The following is a 27,517-nucleotide window of genomic DNA, read 5'->3' on the forward strand; positions in this document are numbered from 1 at the left end:
GTGCGATGGTGGCAGTGACTACTGTAGCCTTCTGCTCTGTCAGCAGCCATTTTTTCTTCTTCTTCCTGCTGCCTTCTTTCATCCTCTTCTTCTTTCTGTGCTGTTACCACAAAACTGGCAGTGGCTGCAGGAATGTTGCTTCTTCCTTCTTATCCTCCTGCTGCTGCTATCACTTGGGCAACATAATTTAAAGTTTAGCTCTCTTTTCTCCCACATGTCCACTCTCTTCCCTCCTAGTTCTCTAGTTCTCATTGCCAACTAGTTGCTAGCCTAGCCCTTCTGAATGTGCTTTGCTGCCTATGCAGTGCCCAGCTAATGAACTATGCAAAGGATGATCACAGTATGTATGGGTATTCAGAGACTAGTAGGACTATCCAACAACAACAGCAGCAGCAGCAACAAGCCTTGTCCCAACTAAATGGGTTCGGCTGAATCGATTCTTGCCTTCAAATACTAGTAGGGCACTAGGACTATCCATACTGACTAAAAAATAGAACATGGTTTTTGGTCAATTGGGAATCATAGATCACTAATAGGTGAGTCAAATACTAAAATACCCAAGCCTGAGGACTGAATAAGCTAGTGACATACAAAACGGCTGCTGACGTCAACTAGAGGGTAGAATTCAGCTTAGTAAACTAGGCAATTTTAGTCAATGATTTGAATTTTCCCATGAAGAACATGTTTTAGCTTTTGTACAGAAGCTGGTGTTGTTAATTCATATGCTCCTCTTTTTAATAATATACATAATGGTATATGATGTGTAACTTCAGTCAAATTGTGAGAAGTAATGAAGTAGTGAGTGATGAACACATTTATGTGTGAAATCTTAGGGCATAAAGCATGCATTTTATACACTTAGAGTGGAGCTACCTTGGGTTTTATGTTGTTTTTGCAGATTTTAGGATTTTTCAGGATTTGAGCAAACATTGGAGTTTTGGGTATGAAACATACATTTTACATGTCAAGAGGTCCGTTCAAATTCTCAAGTGCGAAAAGGGCTTAATTTGGAGCATGATGGGCTAGAAATGCAATTATGGGTCAACTCCAAGAATATCTTAGAAATAAATAAGCCAATTTTGATCTACGACTAAGATTAATTAGGATTTTCTATTTCTTTCCCATAGATTTTCTAGAAGATTTAATTTATTTCTCTAATTATTTTTCTCTTGTCCCACTTTCTAATTCTTTTACTTTATTATTTCCTTAATAAACCCACTTCTTTTTTCTGTTAAAATAGAAATATTTCTCTCTCTCTCTCTCTCTCTCTCTCTCTCTCTCTCTCTCTCTCTCTCTCTCCCCTAACCTTGTCAAATGAATTTTGTTTCTTTCCTTATTTTTTTTCCTTTATTCTTTTTAATTCCTATTTCTCTATTTATTCAATTATCATATTATTATTAGTATTAGTATCCTTTCCTTTATTTCTACCCCATTCACCATCCCCTATAAATACCCCCTCTCCTCTTAGACCTAGGTTAGATTTCCTTTCTCATTAGTTCTTTTAGGCCGTCTACACTTCTTTTATTTTTAGCTTGTTTAGATTTTCTTTAGTTTGTTTAGATTTTCTTTAGTTCTTTGATTGCTTTGTGGGATTTTCGTTTTCAGATTCAATGTTTAGGTTCATTTTTTCTATGTAATGCAATGAATATTCAAGTTATTTAGTTTATTTTATGCAAGTGTATTTTCATTCTTTTGATCAATGCAATTCCAATTTTAATTTCAAGTTCAAGCTTCAAGAGGATTCGTTTTTCTCTGAGTCTAGCAATTGCAGATTTGGATCATTCCAGATCTGGTTGTTAGGGTTGGTTGAGAATCGAATTGATCATTCAAGGATTTTTTTTTGTTATTCAAGATTCGAGGATGCAAGTAGCCTTCATCAGTAATCTTCTCTCCCCCCTCCATTCCCGCTTCTGTCTAATCCCTCCATATTCTTAACTTAGGATTTACGTATTTATTTATTGTTTTCCTTTCCCCTGGGTCCTTGATCAAAGATGCATACAATCGTGCCTTTCTTTGGTTAAGGTTTCTCTTTTCCACATATTGCTTTGTTATTTTTTCTGTTATTTACTTTTTGCATTTTCTTTTTCTTTAATATCTGTTTTCCGATTGATCGACTGTAAGCTACGGCAAAGGGTCCACGGTCAAAGTAATCCTAGTTATTTAGATATGCTAATTTAGTTTAAATAATTAGTTACACATTTTGAATCCTTGCACTCTCGCATTATTATTAAGAGGTTAAATTCTAAAGTGACATATCTCCCTGAGATTGACCCGTTAGCTACATGATATTGTGTGCTTGCGGTTACTTTTATTTCACAAACAATGAGACTTGAGGATCCACCATTAGTAGTGCAGGTGATATAGATAGTGTTTCTCACAGGATTAAGATAGGATGGCTGATGTGGAGAGGGGTTCGGGTGTGTCATGTGACAAATTTATGCCTACTAAACTCAAAGGAGAATTCTAAAAGACAGTTAATAAACCGAGTATCATCTATGATAGAAAAATATGAAAACTCTTACAGGATACAAGTCAGCCAATGAATCTCCACCTATTCGGCTTGTCAAGTATATGATTATGTACAACTAAAATATAGCTTCATATTTATATTCACATGAACCAAGTCATTCCTACAATAAAGGATTATTAATATGTGCACAGTAAGAACCAAAAATGCATTTGTGGTTGAAATATTCATATTTAAATCGACCAAAAAGAAACGTGGATGGATAATCCAGGACAAATGGCCATCAGAAATAAGTAAATAACCACCCAAACATCTTAAGAATTGTAAAAATGAGTTGTGAAAATAGAAGAGTACCTCATAGCAGTCTTCTCGATGCACTAGTCCTATGCAGCTGCCCCAATCATCAGTGACAGGGATAACAGGTTCATTAAAAAATCGCATCAGCACTTTCTTCAAGTTCAAGGTAGCATGTAATGGACAAGCATTCGCAAATGGAGTCATGATATTCTCAATAGGATCACCCAATGAAACCTGAATTTAGGCAAAATGCATAGAACTTGTCAGAGTAGAATTCTTCAGTCAAGGAAAAAGAACATATTCAGGAGAAAAACTAAGAAACATCTATGAAGAGAAAATGCCACTCTAAGCCTTTCATCCACTTCTGATCCCTGGGGTCTCAAGTATAACTTCTTCTTTTTGTCCAACCACATATAGTGTTATTTTATTTGATGGCTCTTCCAACGAAGCTAATTAATGGGGGGCAGAATAGAGATGAAAGAAATTTAAAGAAGATAGGGCCAACAAGAGGGAAATTGGGAAGAATCACTCTTGAAGAAGGGGAAGAAGGAGAAGAAAACTCATAAGAAGAAGAAAAATTACCAAGGAAGACAAATTGAGAGCAGGATTGTGAGAGCAAAGAATCCCATTGATACAGAGAGTTACATAGGTTTGCGTTCTGATGCCAATTTATGGGGGACCGAATAGATAAGGAAGATGGTTAAAGAAGATAGGGGATGAAGAGAAAATCTAAGAAGAATCAGTCTTGAAAAAGGGGGTGAGGGAGACGAACAATCATAAGAAGAAAAAGAGGACAAAGAGAAGGGGGAGAGATGCCTCTAACATACAAATCTAAAGCTTACTTCATTTTTCTTTTTCTATATTCTTTTCAATAGGCTGATTGTAATGCCCCGCATCTTTAATATAACAGGACTTTAGACTGTGTACATATATATGTTTATGGGTCAAACTGTCAACCAGGTGGTTTGTTTTTGAGAATGTTTTGTCTAGCATTTTGTTTTATTGATTATAAAGAGGTATTAACGAAGAGGAGCTGTCACGTGCCCTAGTGGAATGTACATGATGTGGGCCCCACTAAGCCTGTGAGAATTGGGGTCGTGACACTGATTACAAGTGTTTAAATAATAATAGAATATGCTTCAATAGGAAAACAACTATACTAGGACTCTTAGCAATTTAAAACTAATCCTTAGTATCATACCCAAATAAAAAAACTGCTTATATAGTTATCCCATAAGAATAACCAAGAAAAATCCCTTAAAATAGTGTTCACGTCACTGTAGTGTGAACAATAATTGAGAGTCCATATATTGAATGAAACAACTTCAGTTTTAGTAGACAATTCTACAAAATATTCTACCTTTAAATCAGTTATCTTATTAAGAATTAAATTCCTCAAAAATAGACCAGAAAACTCATGTGATCAAGCCTCCATCTAAAATTATGCCGCATTAATTTTCCGCTTCTAAAATAAAATGCCTTTTCTGTCTCCTTAAATTAAATCTGTCTTCCTCGAGTTTTAGTAAAATAAGAACTTATTGTACAGAAAGCACTTATCTCAAGAAAGAAGTCTCCTTGTTTTTTCTTCTTTGAAGGTGTATGAATGAAGAGATGCTGATAGTATTATCGATTACAGTGGTACTGAATAGGTGAAAACCAGAATGAGGAGGAAGACCATAAAAAGAAGAATGAAATAGCAAAGAAGATAACTCAGAGAGAGGAAGAATTGGTAGAGAAGCTCCATCTTAAGGAGAAGAAAAATTAGCAAGGAAGACAAATTGAGGCAAGATTAAGAAAGCGAAGAATCCAATACATACAGAGAGTTACCAAGGTTTGGGCTCTAATACCAATTAATGGGGGATAGAATAGAGAAGAAAGAAGGTTAGAAAACATTGGAAGAAGAGCAAATGCAAGAAGAATCAATCTTGAAGAAGGGAAAGAGGGAGAAGGACACTCATAACAAGAAGAGAAGTGGAGAGAGAGGGGGGGGGGGGGAGGGAAGGGCAGCAAACATACAAAGCTAGAACTTACTTCATTTTTTTATTTTTTATGTTCTTTTCAATAGGCTGTTTACAAGCATTTTAATAATAATAGAACATGTTCCAATAAGAAACCACCTACACTCGGACACTTAGCAATTTAAAACTAATCTTAGTATCCTACCCGAATTAAAAAGTTGCTAACATAATTATCCCATAAAAATAACCAAGAAAAATCCCTTAAAATACTGTTCACGTCACTGTAGTGTGAAGTGTGAACAATATCTGAGAATTCATTTATTTAGGGCTTGTTTGGTTACATGAATGCAGAGATTTCAAATCTCTGGATTCACAAATGGGAGATTTATACTCGTTTGGTTGTGTGAATCCCTGGATTCATGAAATCTAGAGATTCACCTTTTTACACTAAAAACGTGAACCAGAGATTTCACCTCTACTATGAAAGCGTTAAACATTTGAACCATAAGTGCATCACGTTTTTTCAAGATGAATCTACAGATTTCATTTCAAAGATTCAGGCTAACCAAACAGTTAATTTTATGAACCATGACTCCATAGATTTGAAATCTCTAGATTTTTGAAATCTTCTGACTCAAGTAACCAAACAGGCCCTTAATGAAACACCTTCAGTTTTATTGGATAATTCTACAAAATATTTTACCTGTAAATTGTTATCATCTTAGGAATTAAATTCCTCAAAAATAGACCAAAAAATTCATGCGATCGTGACTCCATCTCAAATTATTCCGCATTAATTTTCTGCCTCCATAAGAAAAAATAATCTCTTCCTTGAGTTTTAGTAACATAAGAACTGATATTGTTTTGAAAGCACTTGTCTCAAGAAGGAAGTCTCCTTGTTTGTTCTTCTTTGAAGGTGTACAAATGAAAAGAGTTAAAGTTTGCTGATAGTATTATCAACCCCGTAGAGAAGTTCCATCTTAAAAAGAAGAAAAATTAGCAAGGAAGACAAACTGAGAGCAAGATTAAGAAAGCGAAGAATCCCAGATAGGGAGAGTTACCAAGGTTTAGTCTCTGATGCCAATTAAAGGGGGACAGAATAGAGAAGAAAGAAGGTTAAAGAAGATAGAGGAAGAAGACAAAATGTGAGAAGAATCAATCTTGAAGAAGGGGAAGAGGGAGAAGGCATTCATAAGAAGAAGAGAAAAGGAAGAGCGGGGGGGGGGGGCAAACATACAAAGCTAAAGCTTACTTCATCTTGTTTCTATATTCTTTCATAGGCTGACTACAAGCACTTAAATAATAAAAGAACATACTCCAATAAGAAAACAACTATACAAGGACTCTTTGTAATTTAAATTTAACTAAAACTAATCTTAAGTATCCTAAAAAAATCCTTACATAATTATCCCATAACAATAACCAAGAAAAATCGCTTAAAATACTGTTCATGTTACAGTAAAATGTATAGTAACTGAAAGTCCCTTTTTCCGTAACAACTTCAGCCTTGATAACAAATAGCTGGCTGCGGGCCCACATGATCAACAAACAATTAGCAGATAATTCTGGGAAATATTTTCCCTTCAAAATCGATTATTTTCATGGCTATTAAATTTCTCAAAAGTTAGTCAAAAAAAGTTCATACCATCGCAACTCTATCTCAAATTGTGCTGCATCTTTGAGTGTACAAGGCCATAGACATTGCCTGTCTTACTCCTTCATTGCCATTGACTTTATTTACCTGAGTTTCCTTTGAATTTATAATCTATTCACAAGCTTAGTAGTACTTAAATTTCTTATATCAGTTTTATTTATTTATTTTTAGTTTGGATTTTGTGTCTTTTAATATTTTAGAATGAAGGAGACAATTGACAAAGGTCGCGACATCGGGGGGATTGAATCTCTTAAAGATAAGTCTTTTGTTGCAATGTTTTAGTGCATTAGTACCTCACTAAGTTCACTGGAGTATGGGTCATCCTTTGCTGGAGAGTTTAAAGTTATTAGATAATTGTTTTTGTTGAGTATCTAGTTTACAGCATGAGTCATGTCAATTGGAAGCTTCTTTTGAGCTATCCCCAAAAGTTAGTAACCAACTAACAAACCTTTTCTTTAGTTTTTTTTAATGTAAGGGTTCCATGTCTTCTCTTTTATAATTTGGGATTTTAAAATTTTGTTAAGTTTTTTGATGGATTATTCAAAGTAACCTGAATTTATTTAAGAGCAAATTGCACTGGCACCCCAAAATGGAAGCCTTAAAGCATTGACACCCCAATTTATGTTTGAAAAACACTGACACCCCAAAATTGGATTCTCATTGGACACATTAGTTCCATTTGTCATTGAAAATCGTTAAATCATTGTTCCCCCCCCCCCCTTCATATTTTGAAAGGACATTTTTGGATTTGAAAGAAAATAAATAGTAATTTAACAGTTTTCAATGACAAATCGGACTAATGTGTCCAATGAAAATCCAATTTTGGGGTGTCTGTGTTTTCAAACATAAATTGGGGTGTCAATGCTTTAAGCCCTCCATTTTGGGGTGTCGGTGCAATTTGCTCTTTATTTAATGAAAAAGCATCTAATTAATTTTCCTAATGTGGCTTTGTTGCTAAAGTATGTACTTAGTTTGATATCCCTAGATGTACTCATAATTCTAAAAAGTTTTTTTTCAACTCCTTATTCTGAATTTATGGTGCATAATGGTAGAACTCACTAATCTTCCTATGGTGACACTCTTCTACAAAATGGTGAGGCTAAAGGAAGAATTGACATCAAATGGAGATCACAAATTATCTTTAGATTGAAATAAAGTGTTCAAATTAGATTTGACCTGATATTGCCACCATAGAAGCAACTCTCGGTTTCCCAAAAGCCCGAGACAAGATGGTCATATAGGGCAAAAACCACAAGGTTTCGTTAGGTTTTGACCGGTTATGATAGAATTTTATAACATTTCACAAATCTTGACCAGCAACCACAATGTTTGGAACAATTTTCAACCAACCTACTCATAGTTCCAATAAGTTTTGATATTTTCAACCAGATTCAATGGTTTTGATTGGGATTGATCAGCCCATTACATGTCAAGTTTACCCAAAAAGTATCTGGTTTCTACCAGAATTAGAACCTTGGTCAGGAAATCTTCATCCTTGGCCACGACTACATGTTATCTTATCAACAACATCCCTTCTATTTTGCATGGTAGTATTGCATATTTTCTATTGTTTCTGTGTCCCTCTTTTCATTTTATCACCTCGGGCTTTTGGTAGTGTTTGCTTTATTCAAGACTATCATCCTAGGGTTTCTAAACTGGATCCTAGGTCTCTGCCAAAAGGATTACCATTGTTATCCTTCTGAGCTTCATTACTATTTTCTTACTGTTGTTGCGTCCTTCGAGTTCACACCTTACAATCTGAAACTATTTTCTTACTGTTGTTGTGTCCTTCGAGCTCACACCTTACAATCTGAAGTGGAACCACAGGAAGGCTGCTTAAATCTGACCCTCCCCAAAGCCTGCTAATTGCTGGAGCCACGTGCATTAGGTATGTGACCTTTTTGTAGTTTAAAGTGTGTTTTGTAGGTTACAACACAGCCTCATCCTCTATTTCTCATTATTTTGAAATCATGTACAACTGAGGTTTACGTTCATTGTACTAAAACTACTACCGCCTCTTCTGCTTCTTTCATACTAAACCCTAAGGTTAACTTTCCTTCTTCTAATCTTGACATTCCAATTTCTCTTCATAAAGGTTTTCGGCTGGGTTCAACACACTATTTCTATCCTCATTCATATGCTGGTTCATATTCTTGTTTCCAATCTTCTCTACCTACAGTCGAGAATTACCCCATTCCTAAATTTGTTTTAGAGGCATTATCTGATCCAGGTTGGAAGGCTGCTATCACTGAAGCACTGTTAGTGTTTGTGAAATTAAAAGTAACCGCAAGTGCACGGTATCGTGTAGCTAACAGGTCGATCTCAAGGAGATATGCCACTTTAGAATTAACTTCTTAATGATAATGCGAGAGTGCAATGATTCAAATTTGTTAATTACTTAATTAAACTAAGCAATCGAATTGAAACGAAAATTAAAGCAAACATAATCAATGCATAATTAATAAAGGCAGAAAAAAATGCGAATATAAATAAATAAAAATAAAAGGGAAGTGATCCGAGTGTCAGCTCTGGATCTAGGGAAGGGGAGTATAATTATAATGACTTTGACCGTGAACCCTTTGCCATAGCTTACAGTCCACCGATCGGAGGAATGGATATTAGAGAACAAGAAATTGCAAAAAATAAATAATTAAAGCAATAAAAGGAAAGGGAAACCTTAACCAAAGAGAGGCACGACTGTAAACATCTCTGATCAAGTACCCAGGGGAAGGGAGAACAATAAATAAATGCTGAAAGTAAATTGCAGAAAGTAAATAACAGAGTAATAAAAGGAAAGGGAAACCTTAACCAAAGAGAGGCACGATTGTAGGCATCTCTGATTAAGGACCCATGGGAAGGGAGAACAATAAATAAATGCAGAAAGTAAATCCTAAACTAAGAATATGGAGGGGTAGATAGAAGCGGGAATGGAGGGAGGAGAGAAGATTATTGAAGAAGGTTACTTACTTGCGAATTGAACAAACGATTCGAATCTCAACCAACCCTAACAACCAGATCTAGATCTAGAATGATCTAGATCTGGAATTGCTAGACCCAGAGAAAAACGAATCTTAAACTTGAAACTTGAATTTAAATTGCATTACATAGAAAAATTAAACCTAAACATTCAATCTAAAAATTTAAATCTCACAAATGCAAGCAAAGAAAACTAGAGAAAGCCTAAAATAAACTGAAGAGAGAAGAAAGAGTGCTTCTACTAAGCTCTAAAACACGTTCTCCTTTGATGGAGTATGCTCTACCTTTTATAGAGTTTACATGGGATATGAATCTTGACAGAATTTGAATTAAACTCAGGGTTCCTATTAGACTCAGCCAATTAGGGTTTTGACGTACTAATCGAACCAACTTAGAGAGATCAGATGCACAATTCCACCGTTGGATTTTAGGTTTAAGAAGTCGTGAAACTCTCCTCCAAAAATCAGCACGATCGGACACCGGATGACCGTTCGATGGAGGGCTTGATCAAAACTGGACAAAGACATTCAAAAACGGGATTTTTGCCTCTTCCTTCTCTAAATATAATTCTTTTTCCTCTTTTTCTTTCTTTGATCAAATCACAAATAGGAAATAAGATATTGAGGTATGTAAGGACTCTTTTCTCCATTTGGACTCTCAATAATATCTCTGTAGATTTGATTGATAATTTATAATCTCAGCCGTAGATCAAATTTGCCTTCTTTATCTCTTAAATATTTCGGAGTTGGTCCACAATCACATCTCTAGCCCATCATGCTCTAGATCAGACCCATTTATGCATTTGAGAATTTGAATGGACCTCTTGATGTGTAAAATTGCATGATTCATACCCAAAACTCCAAATATTTGCTTAAATATTGAAAAGTCCTAAAATCTGCAAAAACAACATAAAACCCAAAGTAGCTCCACTCTAAGTGTGTAAAATGCATGCTTTATGCCCTAAGATTTCACACATAAATGTGCTCATCAGTTAGCATCAGAGGAAAACCAGACATTTGATTTTTCTCAATTACCCTCAATCAAGGTTTAAAGTATCGGTATCGAGTATCGTATCGGTCAGGTGATTTTAAGAGACGAATCGTCCTGTGTCGAGTATTGTATCGCTCTGGCTAATGTATTTTAATGTAATTCAATGGAGACACGTATCGAGATGTATCGTATTGGCTAGTATCGTATGGTATCGTGGGATACTTTAAACCTTGCCCTCAGTAAGAAAATACCACTTGCTGTCATGAAGTAAGCATTGTGAAGGTTAACCCGGATAGTCCTCTTGCCCGTTTGAAGGTTAAACTTGTCATAAATTTCCAATGTTGGTATTTTTCTTGAATCTAAAAGTTGCATAGATCTTATTATGATAAAAATGTGTTGGTTGGTTCAGTTATTGTTACAATATAGTCATAATTTAGTCTCTTTATTTCAGTTTGTTATTTCTTATTCCCTCTGAGGGCAATTATGAAATATGGTATTTTTTACATCATTATAAATAAAGGGCTTGAGATCACATTGATCATTCAAGCCATTCTATCTAAATGATTTTCTCAACATGGCATTAAAACCAAAAGTCGATTAAGGGAGGGGGGGGGGGGAAACCAAACCTGCTCTCTCATTTTGCCACCATCGGTGCCAACATCGCCGCCACCGCTGCCTCACTCTCTCCTTCCCTCTATTGTCATTGCCATCGCCTCCCCACTGCCATTGTGAACTCCTCACCACCACCGTAACCCTCATCACCCTTCTTTTTTATTACCACCATCGGTACTTCCCCTTTTTACTGCTGGCGGAGATCCCTTGGTGACCCTCTAGGGCAGCATCTATCACTGATTCTCTAGCAATCAATGCTGGCCCTCCTACCACTATGAAAACCTGGGTCTCTTTCATCGTTTCCATTTTCCTTCTTTGTGATTCCTGCGCTGTTTTTGTTATTTTCGAAAGGTTGAAGAATGAAGAACAATAGGTAGTGCTCTTCTTCCCCCCCCTAAGAAGACATGGCAACAACCAATGGTGCTACTGCTCCAACTGGTTCTGAAAAATACCCCACCCTTACCCCTCTTTTAGTAAGATTTTGATGGGACGAATTATTTTGCTGAAAGAGGACTTATTGGCCGCATCATAAGCACTACAATCAAGCCTACAGCTGCAGGCACTTCTTTGTATAATTGGATTTCGAAGGACTCTCTCATTTTCTCGTTTCTTCTAAATCCATGCATCCAAATCTTGCCCATGGATATTTATTGCTTAATATGCATCCTAGATCAAGAAGCCTACTACGGAAGACATATGGACAACTTAGAATGATGCACAGATCTATGAGCTACGGAAGAAACTTATTGAGACTACCTAGAAGGAATTGACCGCAGCCCAATATTATGCTGAATTGAGATCTCTTTGGCAGGAGTTAGATTAATGTGGGATTATCACCCAACAAATCTTGATGATGTGGCTACTTAAAAGAAAAATGTAAATAAGATTCGAGTCTATGACTTCCTAGCTGATTTGAATGTGGAGTATGATCAGATCAGAGTGCAAGTGCTGAGTTGCTCTCTCTTTCCTATGCTGGAACAGTTCTATGATCTTGTTTAATGTGAGGAAAGTCATCGTCTAGCTATGCCTCATGCTCCTATTGTTGAAAATTTTGTTCTTCAATCTGTTAGCACCATCTCATCCAAACCTGAATAAGCTAAAGAACTAGTAAAGTGTGAGCATTGCCACAAACCTTATCATACCAAAGCCAATTGTTAGAAATTCCATGGGATGCCTACTAATTTTGAGTAAAAAAGGGCACAACAAAGGGGCAAACTGAAGGCTAGTCTTTCTAAGACTGTTCCTACAACACCTACTGCATGCATTGGTTTTTCCCAGGAGGAGTTAGCTATCTATGACGTATTTAGCAGTCTTCTACTGTTGGTGCAGCCTTTACTAATGCTCCTTCCACTACCGCTTCCAACTCTTTATCTTGCTACATCAAGTAAAACTTTTACAAGCTTCAATGCTTCTTTTATTTCTACTCCATGCATCATCGATACTGGAGCCACAGATCATATAATAAGTTCTGCATCTTTTTTCTTACTAAAGATAAAATTTATATTGCAGATGGTTCTTATTCTTATATTTTTGAAAGGGGAGCATTCAATATTCTCCTTCAGTTTCTTTGTCATCAGTTTTCCATGTTCCATTATTTTCTACTAACATTCTTTCTATCAGTAATCTTATAAACGACTTGAATTGTAAGGAGACTTTGTTCCCTTCCTGCTGTCTTCTTGGATCTAGTAATGGAAAAGGAGATTGGACATGGTAAACTAGACAATAGACTTTACTTGTAAGAATGGATTGGAGACCTTCATTAGTGGCATCGTAGATTAGGTCACCCCCCCCCCAAAGTTTTCCCTATTTAGTTTCATCTTGTAATAAAGAAGGATTTTTTTTTTTGGGTGAAGCTTGCATTTTTGCTATGAAGACTCGTTCTAGTTATTTACCTTCCATTAATAATAGAAGCTTCATTTCTTTTGTGTTGATTCAAACTGATGTGTGGGTACCTAACAAATGTGTCTATTATGGGCCATAGATATTTTGTCACTTTTATAGACTATCACTCTTGTTCCACATTGGTTATCTTTTAAAATAAAATAAAAAAATGAAGTTTTCAAATGTTTTTGAGATTTTCATAACATGATTAAGACTCCATTCCATCATTTTTCTTCAAATGTTTTCAAGATTTTCAAAACATGATTAAGAGGCATAAGACTCAATTCCATGCCATTGTGAAGATCCTTCATAGCGGCAATGGAACCGAGTAAATTGATGGTGAATTTTAGATACTGCTCTGAATCTAGCATAATACACCAAACAAGTTGTGTTGATACGGCTATCCAAAATAAGATGGCTGAAAGAAAGAACAAGCATCTTTTAGAGATAGCTCATTCTTTTAAGGTTGCCATGAATGTCTCAGACCAATATTGGAGTGGTGTTATACTCACAGCTTCTTACCTTATGAATAGGATGTCCAGTCAAATACTTTAATTTAAGTGTCCTAATAAGGTTCTTCAAGGAGCCTTTTCGTTCATTGTTCCCCTCAAGGTCTTTGGTTGTACGTGTTATGCCAAAAGTACAGTACACGAGTAAGTAGGCATCCTGCAGCCTAAGCTACATCTTTCTGGGGTGCTCTGCTACTCAAAAAGGTTACAAATGTTATTATCCTCCTTCCAGGAGGACAATAGTGTCGATGGATGTCATTTTTAATGAGTCTAGTCCCTACCATACACCTCTCTAATGGAAAAGTCTAAGAGGAGAGGTGTTCTTTCCAACTATGGACCTTCCTACCATACATATAGACTCACACACAACAACACTTACAAGTTCATGAAGAGATTCCTAACCTAAGAGATACTTCGGCCATCATTACCTAAAGACTCTAATTTTCCCCTCCCTTTTCAAAACCTTGTGAGGATCCTATTTCGGAGGAGACCACTCCTGTGAGGCACATTATTGAGGTCTTCCAAAACAAATTGACCAAAATAAGGAGGTGTAGATTTATTAGAGGAAGAATCACAATCGGCAAAAATAGGTGGAGAAAGTTGACATGTTACCACTTGAGCCTCCACTCCAAAGGCAGATTCCACTATTCCCCCTGAGGTATCTTCTTTTGATCTTCTTATTGCTATTAGAAAAGGAGTTAGTTCTTGTATGCAACATCCCTTAGCTAAGTAAGTCTTATATGATTTTTTTATCTGACTCCTACTATGCTTTTATATCCTCTTTAGCATCTGTATCTGTCCCAAAGAGTTGGCAAGAAGCCTATGCTGATAAAAACTAGAAGGTAACAATGATAAAAGAAATGCAAGCAATGAAGAAAAATGATATTTGAGAGCTGGTTACACTTCCTCCAAGTAGAAAGCTAGTGGGTTGTAAGTGGGTGTTTGTGGTCAAACAGAATATGAATAGTTCAACCAATATGTTAAAGGTTAGACTAGTTGTAAAGGGGTTTACCCAAAACTATAGGATTGATTATCAAGAGAATTTTGCCCATGTTGCAAAACTAAACACTATCAAAGTCCTTTTGTCAGTAGCTATAAACTAAGATTGTGACTTGCATCAACTAGATGTAGAGAATGTGTTCTTAGATGGAAAGTTGGAGGAAGACGTCTACATAGAGATCCACATGCCTTTTCCGGAAAGCGAACAATAGGAAAAAAAAAATTTGGTTTAAGAAGTCAAAATTATAGGTTGAAGCAATTTCTTAGATGTTGGTTTGGACGTCTATAGAAGGCTAAAGGACTTTCTAGGCAAGGGATTGAAATAAAGATCTAGGAAAGCTATAGTACTTCCTAAGAATTGAGGTTGTCAGATATAAGAAAGGGATCTACCTATCCCACAGGATGTATATTCTAGACTAATTATCTGAAGTAGGCTTGTTGGGGTGTAAGGCAGTTGATACCTCTACCGAAGCAAGAGTAAAACTCAAGGAAAAAAAGGGAGAATTAGTGGATAAAGAAAGATATCAAAGGCAGTTAGGGAAGCTTATCTACTTGTCCCACACCAGGCCTAAAATTTGTCTCACATGAAGGCTGTCACATGGATACTTCAATATTTGAAGGCTACTCCAGGAAAATGAATTCTTTTGCCCAATGTTGATAGTCTAGAAGTGGAAACGTATACAATTGTAGATTGGGTTTGGTCTCCTAACAGGAAATCAATTTCACGTCGCTGTACTTTTGATGGGGGTAATATAGTGACTTGGAGGAGCAAGACATAAAATGTGGTGACCTTATGTAGTACAGAGGCCGAATATCGAGTTATGGTCCAAGGAGTATGTTTGTTGCTACGGCTAAAAGGTCTGTTAAAAGACATTGGAATCCCAAGTTCAAAGCCCTATAATATTGTATTGTGACAACAAGGCTGCTATCAATGTGGCTAATAATCCTGTCGTAATCTGGCTAAACAAACTGAAATCGATAGATTCTTTGTCAAAGGGAAGTTGGAACAAGGGCTAATTAAAATGCATTTTGTGAGGACTGGAGACCAAGTGACTGATATTTTCACCAAAGGTTTGAAGAAATAAGACTTTCTCCCTATTTTGGGCAAGTTGGGCATGACTAACATCTATGCCTCATCTTCAGGGGGAGTGTTGGTTGGTTCAGTTATTGTTATAATTTAGTCATAATTTATTCTCTTTATTTCAGTTTGTTATTTCTTATTCCCTATAAGGGTAATTATGTAATATTGTATTTTTTACATCATTATAAATAAAGGGCTTCAGATCAAATTGATCATTCAAGCCATTCTACCTAAATTGCTTTTCTCAAAAAAATGTAACCATACACCAAATAAGTATGTTTGGAACATGACTCCCTTAAGGAAATCAGATTCAAACAGTCTTGTTGTCTAAAAGGAGGGCCTCAAAACTAAGGTTTTGAGTTGGCCAAAAGAAAGCATCGGGCTTGGACCAAAATATGGTCAAAACCTAGCATATCTCAGAATCAGGACTGACTGAAACTGGCCTCAAAACTGAGAATTAGAAACTTGGTATGTGCAAATGAACACGTGTCATGCTTGATCTCATACCAATAGTATGTACAAACTGAACCCATGTGCCATGGAGATCTTCTTTAAGGGTCAGCAGCAACACATGGAGAACCTCGTGTCAATGTTAATGGGATAAGTACAAACTAATCAGACACCTGATATAGAATGTGAGGACATAGTGCAGGTAAGGTGAATCCAGACAAAGCCTCTATACGCACAGCAACCTGCATTGCAAGGGCTTGCATTAGTCAAAAAGTTAGAATAATATGTGCTAAATTGAACATGTAAATGCACTGATTTCATCAGAAACTAAGATACAACCCAGTTATCAATCTTAGACAATAAAATGAAATGACTGGATAAGAAGACCAACGTTTTAAAGCATAGTTGTCAAAGCGTCCGCCTAGGCGGCTGCCTAAGCAGCAAAGCGGTTTTTCAACCGCTTTGTTTTGAACCACTTAATTGACGCCCAATCTGCAAAGGAACTCCAAGGCCCAAAGTAACATAGAACCTATTTTTTGCTTCGTGAGCGGGACCCCGTGCCCGTTGGCTGTAGAATGTGAAGCATAAGCCATACTCAACATCAAGAATCAATGAACCAGTAAATGCCTAGGCGAACGCTTTAACAACCATGGTTTGATGAAATGAACTTATGTTTGTGTTCTTTTTCTGAATCATTTTTCATAATTATAATTCTTGAATGCTTTTTTTTTTTTGGATGAATGTGACTATTGAATATTTGTTTAGCTTATTATAGAAAGTAGTTGTATTGAAAAGTAGTTTAAAAGTAGTTATATTGAAGAAGAAAAAATTTGACCCAACCGCTTTGGTCGCCTTATTGCCACCTAAACGCCGCTTTGTCGCATACTTACCTAGGGTGAACCCCAATCGGTTTGGTCGCCTTGCCAGTTTGACAACTATGCTTTAAAGTGAGAACTTCCTTTCTTGATAAATAACAACTAAATTCATGAAGGATCTAGAAAAGCAAAAATTTAAGAAGAGCATAATTTGAGGTCATGTGAGACCTCAGTTTTAAGAGTCCCTAGGACGAAATTAGGGGTGAAACTTGGAGAGTTACAAATCTCGGCTGAGATCTCAATCGGTTAGGATGTCGTTTCGAGTGAGATTTTAGTCCAACCATGCCTATAAATTCAATATCTTGTTGAGTCGAGTCGAGATATCACGATCTTCATAGTCTTGACTTGAGCTTTGAATTCTTTGCTGGTTTTGCTTCTTTGGCTGGATTTTTCACTAGAAAAAGTGCTCGAATCTCCCCCAGACTGCATCAACACTCCATTTAGCTCATCTATGACAACTAATTAACAAGGATTGAGTGATTTGAAGCCAATCATCAAGCAAGATGAGTGTTCTTCCCAAATTTCATTTTTTTTCAAAAAATATGCTCTACACTGTGTGTTTGGATGTGCACTAAATATATGTTGAACATCCTTGCCTGATCTACGCTTTCATCGAGACATAATTATCTTTCTGCTATGTTTCATTTTTAAAATTTTCTGAATTAAAAATTTACATTTTGTAAGAAATTAAAATTAAAATATCATTTATGTTTTCAATGTAATATATGTTAAACTCCATTGGAAAGACTACAACCTCATGGAGTCAAACTTTTTTCCATGAATGTTTCTACTTATTTTAATTTTCAGATATGGAAATTATCTATTTTTTAAATGGTTATCATGTTACCTTTTTTTTTTTTTTTTTTTTTTTTGGGCCGGGGGCGGGGGGAGGGGATGGCAGTATGGGCCAGTGAGGCAGTGAAGCACCCGCCGAGGCGCTTCAAGGCGCAATTTTAGTGTGCATCCCCTAGACTCTAGTTCATTATAAGTATATCGGACATCATATAACAAAACACTAAAGTAGTCCACAATAACAAAGTTAAAGTTATAAAAATAATAATAATAATTAGAAAAAGGTGTTAGGATTACCTTCGCTGGAGCAAATGAGGAAACCTGCTATTGTCTAAGAAGAAGAGGCATCATGCCTCAGTGATATAAGGAATTTAAAAAGAAAAAAGAAGAAGAAGTTGGAACCACCTTCGTTGGAGAAGATGACGACATAGGTTGTTGTCTGAGTAGAAAAGATGTTTCAGAATAAGAGGCAACAATCATGTCAGTATCTTTTTGAAAAAAAACCACTCCCAGGTGTCAAACTCGACTTATGTGCTATGAAACCAAAGTCGTGATCTTCTCCGACGAAAGTCAGTTGAAACTAAAGGTTCAACTAACCTGCGAGAGCCGACTTAGGTGCCGTGAAACCAAAGCTGAAGGTCAATGCCCTTTAATCCATTGAACTCATCGTCTTCTTCCGCACCCCCACCTCAAGGCATCTCCTTCAAAACCGACCTAGGTGCTGTGAAAGTAGCCAATTTTCTAGAAACCTCAAAATCCACGCTATCTACATTGCCGCTGCAACTCTGAATTTGAAATCAGAGTCTCAAACTTTAAAACTTAAAAAAAAAAAAAAAAAAAAAAAAAAAACCCGCTGAGAGAGGAATATATTGGAACAGACCTTTGCCTGTGAAGAAGACTGCCAGAAAAAGCCGGAGACTGCCATAATGCTCCAAGTTGCCGCTGCGAGAGGTTTTGAGAGGTTTCGACATTTTGGTTTTGCGATTCTTGCAAAAATATTTAGGTTCATTTGTTATGGTTTTCCTTTTTTTAATATAATAATTTTGATCCCATGTGACGCTGATGTAAAGACAAGTATATATTCAACCAATAGGAATTTTTAGATTAGAATCTAATGATATGAAGTCAAAAACATTGTTAGTATCGCCTTATGTATGAGGCGAGGCTCGCCTCACCGTCTCCCTAAGCGCTTGGATGCCAAAGCGACGCTTTGACAACTATGGATTTCATTAGTGTAATGTTTTTAGCTGTTGTATATGTTAATGTATTAGTTTAATAGCTTGGACTTGAATCAATTATTGTACGTAAATGCTTTATGTATATAGTTAGATTATCTTTTTCAATACATGCTAACATTTGATGATATTTGTAAAGATATTATCTTGTGTATCAGTTTAAATGGCTGAATGTGGAGGTGGTAATGGTGCTTCTAACATTTCTTGGCAACATTGGGATCCCCTAAACTCTAACAAAAAGAAGTCAAAGTGCAAGTATTGTTTGCAGGTGCTGAATTCTGAGCGTTCAATAAGATTGAAACAACACTTGGCAAGGGGGTAAAGGATGTGGCCAAGTGTCCTAAAGTACCCTATGAAGTGTAGAAAGAAATTGCCAACAGTTTAAAATGAGGGAGACTGAAGAAGGCAGAGAAGGAAAGACATCAGAGGGAGTTTGAGGAGGCTGAGTTACAGAGACAATCTATAGATGTGGAGGAGCAATCAAAGGATGATGAGGCGGCCAGAAGAAGTATGGGGGCAAAATCACAGGTAGAGTGGAGAAAGATGAAGGCTGCTTTGCTGCAGGTAGACAATCCTTATATTACGAGAATGTGAGGCAATATTATTAGGCTAGAGAAGCAGGTGTGTCTAGCTCAACTGCTGCATCTACACTTGAGCAAGGAAGAGGTGAGAAGAGGAGAAAGACTAGACATGGGGAGGACCCAATGTGAAATCCCGCACCAATCCTAATCCGGAAATCTATGTTTAGTCTGAAGAACCGAAGTCAAGGTAGAAGACAGCTATGGACCCTCTCTGTTGAACCCATTGGCTCTAACCTAGAACCAATGGAGATTGATAGTGAAGACCCCTTTATGGAATCCTTGTATGATTTTTAGAGAAGATATAGCCTAAATGATAATGGACTTGGAAGATGGACTTTGAGTACAATGTTGACACCTTTGGAAGGTTCTATGAAGTCATATAAGACCTTTCTTAAGTTGGTTGATGACCCACGTGGTGAATTTGGCTTTTGGGAACCAAATTCAGCAATTTTAACTTAAGGCCCTGCCTTGGTTGCTCCCTTTGGTCAACCCAATCGAACAAGGCAACCGACCAAAGCATGCCCAGGGACATAACTGTCTATTTTGGGGAGTTTTAGGCTTTGAAGCCCTATATATGTAACTTTGGACTAAATCACACCACTTTGCCTCTTAACCTTTCGAGAACTTGAGAAGAACTCTAAAGCCTCCTCTCAAGCCCAAGGTTCATTCCAAACATCCAAGCAAAGTTCTTCCATTGATTTGTTCTTCTACAAGGTTAGTATTCAATCATATACTTCATTGATCTATTCTCTCTACTATTTTTACTATTTGTTTTGATTGTGAGGAAGGTCCTACACTACTGTAATGACCTAATCTCAGACCCTCATTGTCTTAGAGTGAATTCCCATTCACTATATTCTTTCCGTAGACAATACGGTGTGAATTCAATGTTTTGATCTAGCATGAGATCATGATTTATTCTTACTGTAGTTATTTGATTCTAATATATGTTAGATCTATTCCTAGGTTGTTTTCTATGCATGATATACTGTTTTCTTATCTTTAGATTTAGAATGGATCCCCATTCATTCTAGCTTTTCTGTGAGAATCCGTAGATCAAGCCTTTTAGGTGATTTATTGGATTTCTATTCCTATGCCCTTGTTGATGTTTAGACCATCATAGATAGTCTTTATATGTTATTTTAGAATTTTCCTATTAATTTCGAAGTGTTCCGATGTCATTCGAAGAGTTTCCGACCAAAGTTGGAAGTTACTGTTCATACACAGTAGCTTTGGTCGACCCAGCCGGAAACCGACCAAAGGTGTCTGTGACAGCAACTTTTGTCTTTTTGTCTCCATTTCATCACCAATCATTAGAGTTTGTTCCTTATTCTATCTACATGTTTGTTTAGGGTTATTTGGTGATTTTGGACTTGCTCTTTGATCTCTTTATTGGAGTTTACGAAGTTGGCTACAAGGTGAGTAGGTTCACTCACAATTTGCACAAATACATGCTTTGATATGTTAGGACTTATATGCATGTGTTAGCTATTATAGTTATACTTCTGTAATTACAATAGGCTATTCATGATTTGATTTGTATACAGTTATTGAATGTGAATGATGTGAATGTGAGTCGGACTTTATTGTGATATTTATGGAATCATGATATGTTGTTATTGCCTAAGTGTGGTTGTGGAATGGGGAATGCCCTTTTGGCGTTTCTGTCATTGGATACTAGTGGAGGTGGTATGGGACGCATTCATATGGTGCCCCTTGGTGCTTTCCGTAACTACTGGATGACATCCCTAGGATGGGTCTTGATGAGTTTGGCTAGGGAAAACCCTCTCATATTTGACCCTATCGGAAGGGGTATTGAGACCGAGTGACCCGTGGCAGGAATGGGGATTGGTGGGCCCTTGAGACCTGTAACCAACCCATGAGAGGACACAATTACATTGTGAAGGCCTTTCATTGGTAGGGTTGCACATAATAAGCCTGGGCTCACGAGCAATCAAGACCAATAACCAACCCGTGAGAGGACATGAGAGCTTCCCATTTATTATATGTGGATGACCAATAGGGTTGAGAGTCCGTAGTCCAAGTTGGTCGGAGCCATAGGATACGATGACTCTAGGGAGGGAGTTACCGCAACGGACTGCTTAAGCACCAAAGGGAGGCTATCATACCGGAACAGACTGTCTAGTGCACGGAAGGGAGGTATCGTACTCCGAGTAGATGTGACTTAGTAGACGACTTGCATTGGGCTAGGTATAACCCTGACACGCACCAATACTTAGACCAATGGTGGTGAGCGATAGTGTTGCCCTAAACCCCAACCATGGAATGTCCGAGATGGATGCAGGACCCAATTACCAATGGAGAACCCAAGATACCGAGATGGTTGAGGGAGAGTGATTTGAGACCTACCTAGAGGAGTACGGTGTTTTATCTCAATGCGCTCAACCAATAGAGACCAGCATACTTAGAGTTAAAAGCATATTTGCATTCATTGTCTCATATAATTGCATCATGTTTGCTTTGAACTGCTTGTAGCTGTTTATTGTGATTGAACTATTTTGCCGAGTTCTGTTGAGCTCACCCTTCAAGGGATATGTTTTTAGATGACCTTGCAATTTCGAAAGAGATCACGTGCACCAGTACGGAGGATCCTTCCTTATATGGTACAACTACAGACATCATGGGAGAACATAGTGACCAGTGGTACAACTAGTACGCTGGTGTGGACCACTTTGATGGCTCCTATTGATAGTAGCAGACATCGTTTGTTCGTTGTTGGGATCTTAACTTAGATTCTGATCCAAAGTTGCAAGAGCATAAACCTTAGGCGAAGAAGAAGAAGAGTTCATGGAAGTTTTAGAATAGTTTTATCATTTGTTTTTCTAGACTTTTATTTGTAATAACTTTAGATCTACTGTAGAGTTTTGATCTACTCTTCCGCATTTGGACCTATAGAGTTATTTTCTGCTATACTCTATAGTTACTTTCTCTAATTGGTATCATTTTGTTCCGCACTCTGATTATATTCTGATTATATTTCAAGATTATTTCTTTGATTGATTTCTTAATAAAGTTAAACATTGATTATTCTTCGTTCATGATTGTGTTGTTGTGTAATGTGGGTATGTGTTTTCCCTAAACTTGACCATGGGACTTGTGGATCACACCTCTAGGTATCACGGTTAGGGTAATGGCTGGGGGAATGTGACACCCAACCTACAGGAGAGTGCCATCCCTAAATCCTAAATTTCAATCAGACCCTACCATCATCAAGCAACAAGACTACTACCAATCAACCTTCTCTTTAAATGTTTGGTAGTAGTAGCCGAGATCAAGTAATGGATGCAATCAACAAGTTAATGTTCTAAGCACCATTGCTCCTAATGTAGCCTAGGTCCACATTACCAAGGGATGCTTGATGTAGGTAGGTCTGAGGATGAAAGGACCCACACCGTGGGAGTTGATGAATGTGTATTTGGCAAAACAAAAGGAGTTGGAGTACACTGAGACACTTAAGCCACAGTAGGAGATATAATGAGTCACAGTGACAGCTGATGGATGGATTGAACCCTCTAAACAGTCCATTATAAGTTTTATGGTGAACTGTAATGGCAAGACAGTTTTCTTGACGTCTTTGGATGCATCAAAGGAGGTAAAGGATGCAGATTTCATCTACAAGCAAATGAGGAAGGTTTGAAGGTAGTGCTAGAGGTAGGGGAAAGCAATAGTATTTATCTCTTGTGGACACTTTGTGCTGCCCATTCCATTGATTTGATGTTGAAAGGCAAGGGAAAAGGAAGTCTATGGGATTTGTGGTTAAACGAACAAGGCAAGTGACCTCATATGTCTACAACCAAAGGAATACCTTGCAACTACTGAGAAGCAAGTGTGTTGGTGATCTAGTAAGGCCCAAAGTCACTAGATTTGCCAGCAATTATGTTGCACTGAAAAGATTTTAGTCCAAACTGATAGATCAGAGGCCTATGTTTGCCAACTGAGGATTGGTTTGGGTGGCTTGCATCTAACGCACCTGAAGGGAGAATAGCCCATCATACCATTGCTAGTGATGCTATCTGGAGGGGCCTAAGCAGGGGGGTAAATCCAAGCCAATTGTGGCTGTTTTAAGGATAGTGGATACTGAGAAGAAACCCATCCTGGCGCACATGTATGCTGCCACCGAAACAATAAAGGAGATGGTCTGAGTTGTTGCCCTTAGAGCTTCAAAGTCTTACATCAAGATCATTGATGAAAGAAAGGAGAAACATTTGAACCATCTTTCGCACAAAGCTAGTGAATATGGAACTGACTATTTGGGTGGTGCTATTCCTTCTTACCTAGGTGACCATGGTATTATACGCCAAATCAGTTGTGCAAACACCTCTCCTCAAAATGGGGTTGCCGAACATAAGAATAAACACCTTCTTGAGGAAAGCTCATTCCTTGATGTTTACTATGCATGTGACTCCACATTTTTGGGAGGATGTGGTCCTTATTGTAGCCTATTTGATTAACCAAATGTGCTCCCATGTTTTACAATAGCGCGGCCCCCTTTAAATTCTTTTGAGGACAACATCTTTTACAACGCCACCACAGGTTTTTAGTTGTATTGCCCATTCCTGAAACCCCCATTTCATTGTGAGTTGGATGGATCCACATGAACTACGGTATATTTTCTTAGGTTATGCTATCATTTAGAAGGGTATTATCATCATGCTTCTTGTCATTTCTTTGTCTCTATCATGGAAAAAAATTCGACCGATATGGTCGATATTTCGATCGATATGCCTACAAAAAATTAAATTGAAACGAAATACAGTTGTAGGAACGAAAAATGTTAGATATCGTTTCGTATCGACCATATATCGGTCGATACGAGTCGAAATATCGGCCCGATACCATCTCGGGCCGTAATGATACCTGCGCAGCTAATAAAGTGTCTAAACCGAGCCAGTTTTCGACCTACCGACGCTATTTTGACATATGAGCGATATCGCCCTCTGCATTTCGACCTCATTTTGAAATTTTTGGTGATTTCTCTTGCTTTCATCCCATTCTACACCTAATTTCTAATACTCCATTTCCTTCAAACACTTGATTTGCTCCTCCATTTGTGCATTTTCTCAAATCTAGCAAGGTGAGTAACCAACTTCCTCATTTTTTTATTTTTGTTTCATTTATGCCTTAAATCATGTTAGATTGCTTCCAATTTATGTATGTTTACTTCAGAGTGTTGATCTATGAATTTGTAGTGTTAAAATTATTTTTTGATTCTTCCTATTATTTTTTTTATTTTTCTGTTATTAAAAATTATTTACTAAATTATGTATATTGCTAAAACTGTATATTTATAGTACATGTATAAGCTTCAAATGAATGTATGTGAGAGTTGAGACACCATATTGCTATGATGGTGTTGAATTAAATTTTTTTCTGTTAACTATGTAATTTTACTGCATTCAATATATATTTAAATAATTAAAAATATATATTTAAATATTAAAAAAAACTAATTAATTTCTGTTTTAAATTTTAAAAAGCAGAGTATTAGTGGAAGCATGTATGCAATTTTTGAGCATGTTGTGGATATTTTTAAGATAATTTTTGTGTATTTTATATATTTTAAAATTATTTATATGTTAAAAAAATACTTATATTTTGAAACCCGGCCCTAACCTTAACCCGAATACTCTTTGATTGTAGGTCCGAAGACCCGAAGTAGAAGTGAAAGTCAACTATGGGCCATATTGGTAGAAGATATAGTGTTCGACTCCGAACCTATGGAGATTGAAGATGATGCCCCATACTTGAAGACAGTGTTGAATATAGAGAAGAGATTGCACCTTGATGAAGAGAAGATTAGTTGATAACCTTAGAGCTTTGTGGGATATGATTTAAAGTCATTTTTCCATGCTAGGTATGTTATAGAATATGTGTTTAAAGTTTCATTTGATTCTGAGTATTGGAAGACCCTCAAATCCCTATCTTTGGCTTTCTTGGTCAGCTGGGTCGAGTGCTTGGGTCGACTGGACCATGCTACCCAGCCAATCGACCCAGAGATGCTGAACTCAAACAGAATCTTCTGTTTTGAGTATCTTGCTATATATACCCCATGACTTTGTGATTTTAGTATCCCTAGCCTCCATAACACTTAGAGAACGAAGGGAAACCATCTCCAAGCCTCCAAGAGTGAAGAAGAGGACCTAATCTTGCAATCTTGCAAATTCTCTCTTTTGTTCTTCAATTAAAGGTTAGTATTCTATCTTTTATGTTAATGATTTATTCTTTCCATGATCACTCTCATCTCTGAACTGAGATTATGATGAAGATGCTGCAACCTTGTAGTCATATCTTTACAATCTCTTTTCATTCTCTTGTATTATGATCGTCTCATTCATTCTTGACATGATTCTTATGATTTCTTCTTAAACTATGATAATATTCCTATTTTGATTCATTCTAGCATTATAGATGCTTCTTTATGATTATTCATACCTCTGATCTACTGTGTTCTTGTACTAGAATGAGATCTAATCATCTCTAGTTCATCTCTTTCATTCATAGCATGTTTCCAATGAAAACTATGATTTTTACCAAAATAGAAACTATGATTCTAATTTAGTAAGTAATGTTTTAATGGTGGTTTGATGTCTAAATTATGCTTTTTAGTCTTAGACTACTGTGTTAGACATTCTCTCCAAGTTTCGTCGCATTCCGGTTTGTGTAGCATAGGTTTCGGATCAAGATTCTCTTTTTATTTTCGGATTTGCTCTTGGGCAGATTGCCTGGGTCGACTGAAGCACTCAACCCAGCCAATCAACCCGCAAGAACAGAATATGTTTTCTTCGTCCGATTCGATTCGATTCATGCTTATTCTTTTAGGACTACTTCCTAATGATTGTGTGATGCTATTCTAGGGTTTATTTGCTAACTTTGGATTCATCCTCTTGTCCATCCGGAATACATTCGAATCTATTTAAGGTAAGGAAAGTTGTTACCATATTAACATAGATTTGCATAGATTTAGTTTCTAATTTGGGAACTATTTAGATTTGCTACTGTTATGTTAGTTTCTATTATAATATGAATGCTGCAAGTACATTAAGATCTTATTTCTTTATTTACTTTACGTACTTGATTATGTATGAATACTTACTCATGTATGTTTTCTTAATTATTTAATCTTGTCTTATTATACTCTTTCATATGATGAGATATCTGTCGTGGATGATATAACTGAATTATGATTGTGATTGTTTAGGTAGGATTTGGGATTGGGGAATGTCATTTTGACATTTCTGTCCTTGGACCTCATTGGGAGTAGTATGGGATATATTTCCAATGTTGCCCTTTGACACTTTCCCGGATTATTGGCTTTCATACCTAGGACTTGTCTAGCAGTGTTTGGCTAGGTTATACCCCTGTTATATCAGACCCGAATCGGAAGGGTATTGAGACCGAACGACCCGTGGTAGCAATGGGGATTCATGGGTGCTCAAGACCGGTGAGTTATATCCGTGAGGGGACATGAATCACATTGTGGGGACCATTTATGGGTAGAGTTGCATATGGATAGACTTGGGCTCATGGGTGTTCAAGACCGGTAACCAACCCGTGAGAGGACATGAGAGCTTCCCGTTTACTATATGTGGATGACCTATAGGGTTGATGAGTCCATATTTGAGAGAGTCGGATACGCTGACTCTAGTGTGAAGGATACTGGAAAGGATCCCGAGAGGGGAGGAATGGACGTATCTGGACCTGAGTTGATGTAACTAAGTAGATGACTTGCATTGGGCTAGGCTTTACCTTGACATACGCCAATACTTAAACCAAACGGTGATGTGAGAGAGAGGTGACTTAACCCCTAACCATGGATTGTCCGAGATGGATGAAGGACCCTTTGCCAACCGATGATGTGTCATTGAGACCTACCCAAGAAGTATGGTCCTATGGCTTAAAGCATGTCTGCCTATAGAGACCAGCATATATAGAGTTAGATTCATACATGCATTGTTGTCTCATATCATATCACTTTATGCTTTGTTGTGATATTATGTTATTTATGCTATTATGGAATAACTTGCCTTGCTGAGTTTCTTTTGAAACTCACTCCTTTTGTACAATATCTTTTGTTAGACTATTCTACAGGTTTTGATGGCTATGAAGCGCAATATGAGGAAGTGCAAGATGAAGAAGCGT

The 27,517-nt window shown here is 37.1% G+C and overlaps 1 protein-coding gene across 3 annotated transcripts in view; it reads right to left on the bottom strand.

Moving 5' to 3' along the window:
• The window catches only part of LOC149018670 (pentatricopeptide (PPR) repeat-containing protein / CBS domain-containing protein), a 99,345-nt gene that overhangs the window by 4,282 nt on the left and 67,546 nt on the right, over positions 1 to 27,517 (bottom strand). Inside the window, exons 10-11 of one of the 3 annotated variants that reach the window (XM_089152818.1) lie at positions 16,048 to 16,116; positions 2,822 to 2,998 (exon numbers count right to left, since the gene is read on the bottom strand). In XM_089152818.1, coding sequence (XP_089008944.1) covers positions 2,822 to 2,998; positions 16,048 to 16,116 — 246 coding nt within the window. Of the gene's footprint in view, positions 1 to 2,821; positions 2,999 to 15,931; positions 16,117 to 27,517 lie in introns of those variants that run through there. The other 2 variants (XR_016172961.1, XM_089152819.1) reach the window with 2 other exon arrangements.

The sequence above is a fragment of the Hakea prostrata genome, chromosome 4 (assembly GCF_041222555.1).
Source record: "Hakea prostrata isolate BN-2017 chromosome 4, UWA_Hpros_2, whole genome shotgun sequence".
In the NCBI taxonomy this organism is placed as follows: Eukaryota; Viridiplantae; Streptophyta; class Magnoliopsida; order Proteales; family Proteaceae; genus Hakea; species Hakea prostrata.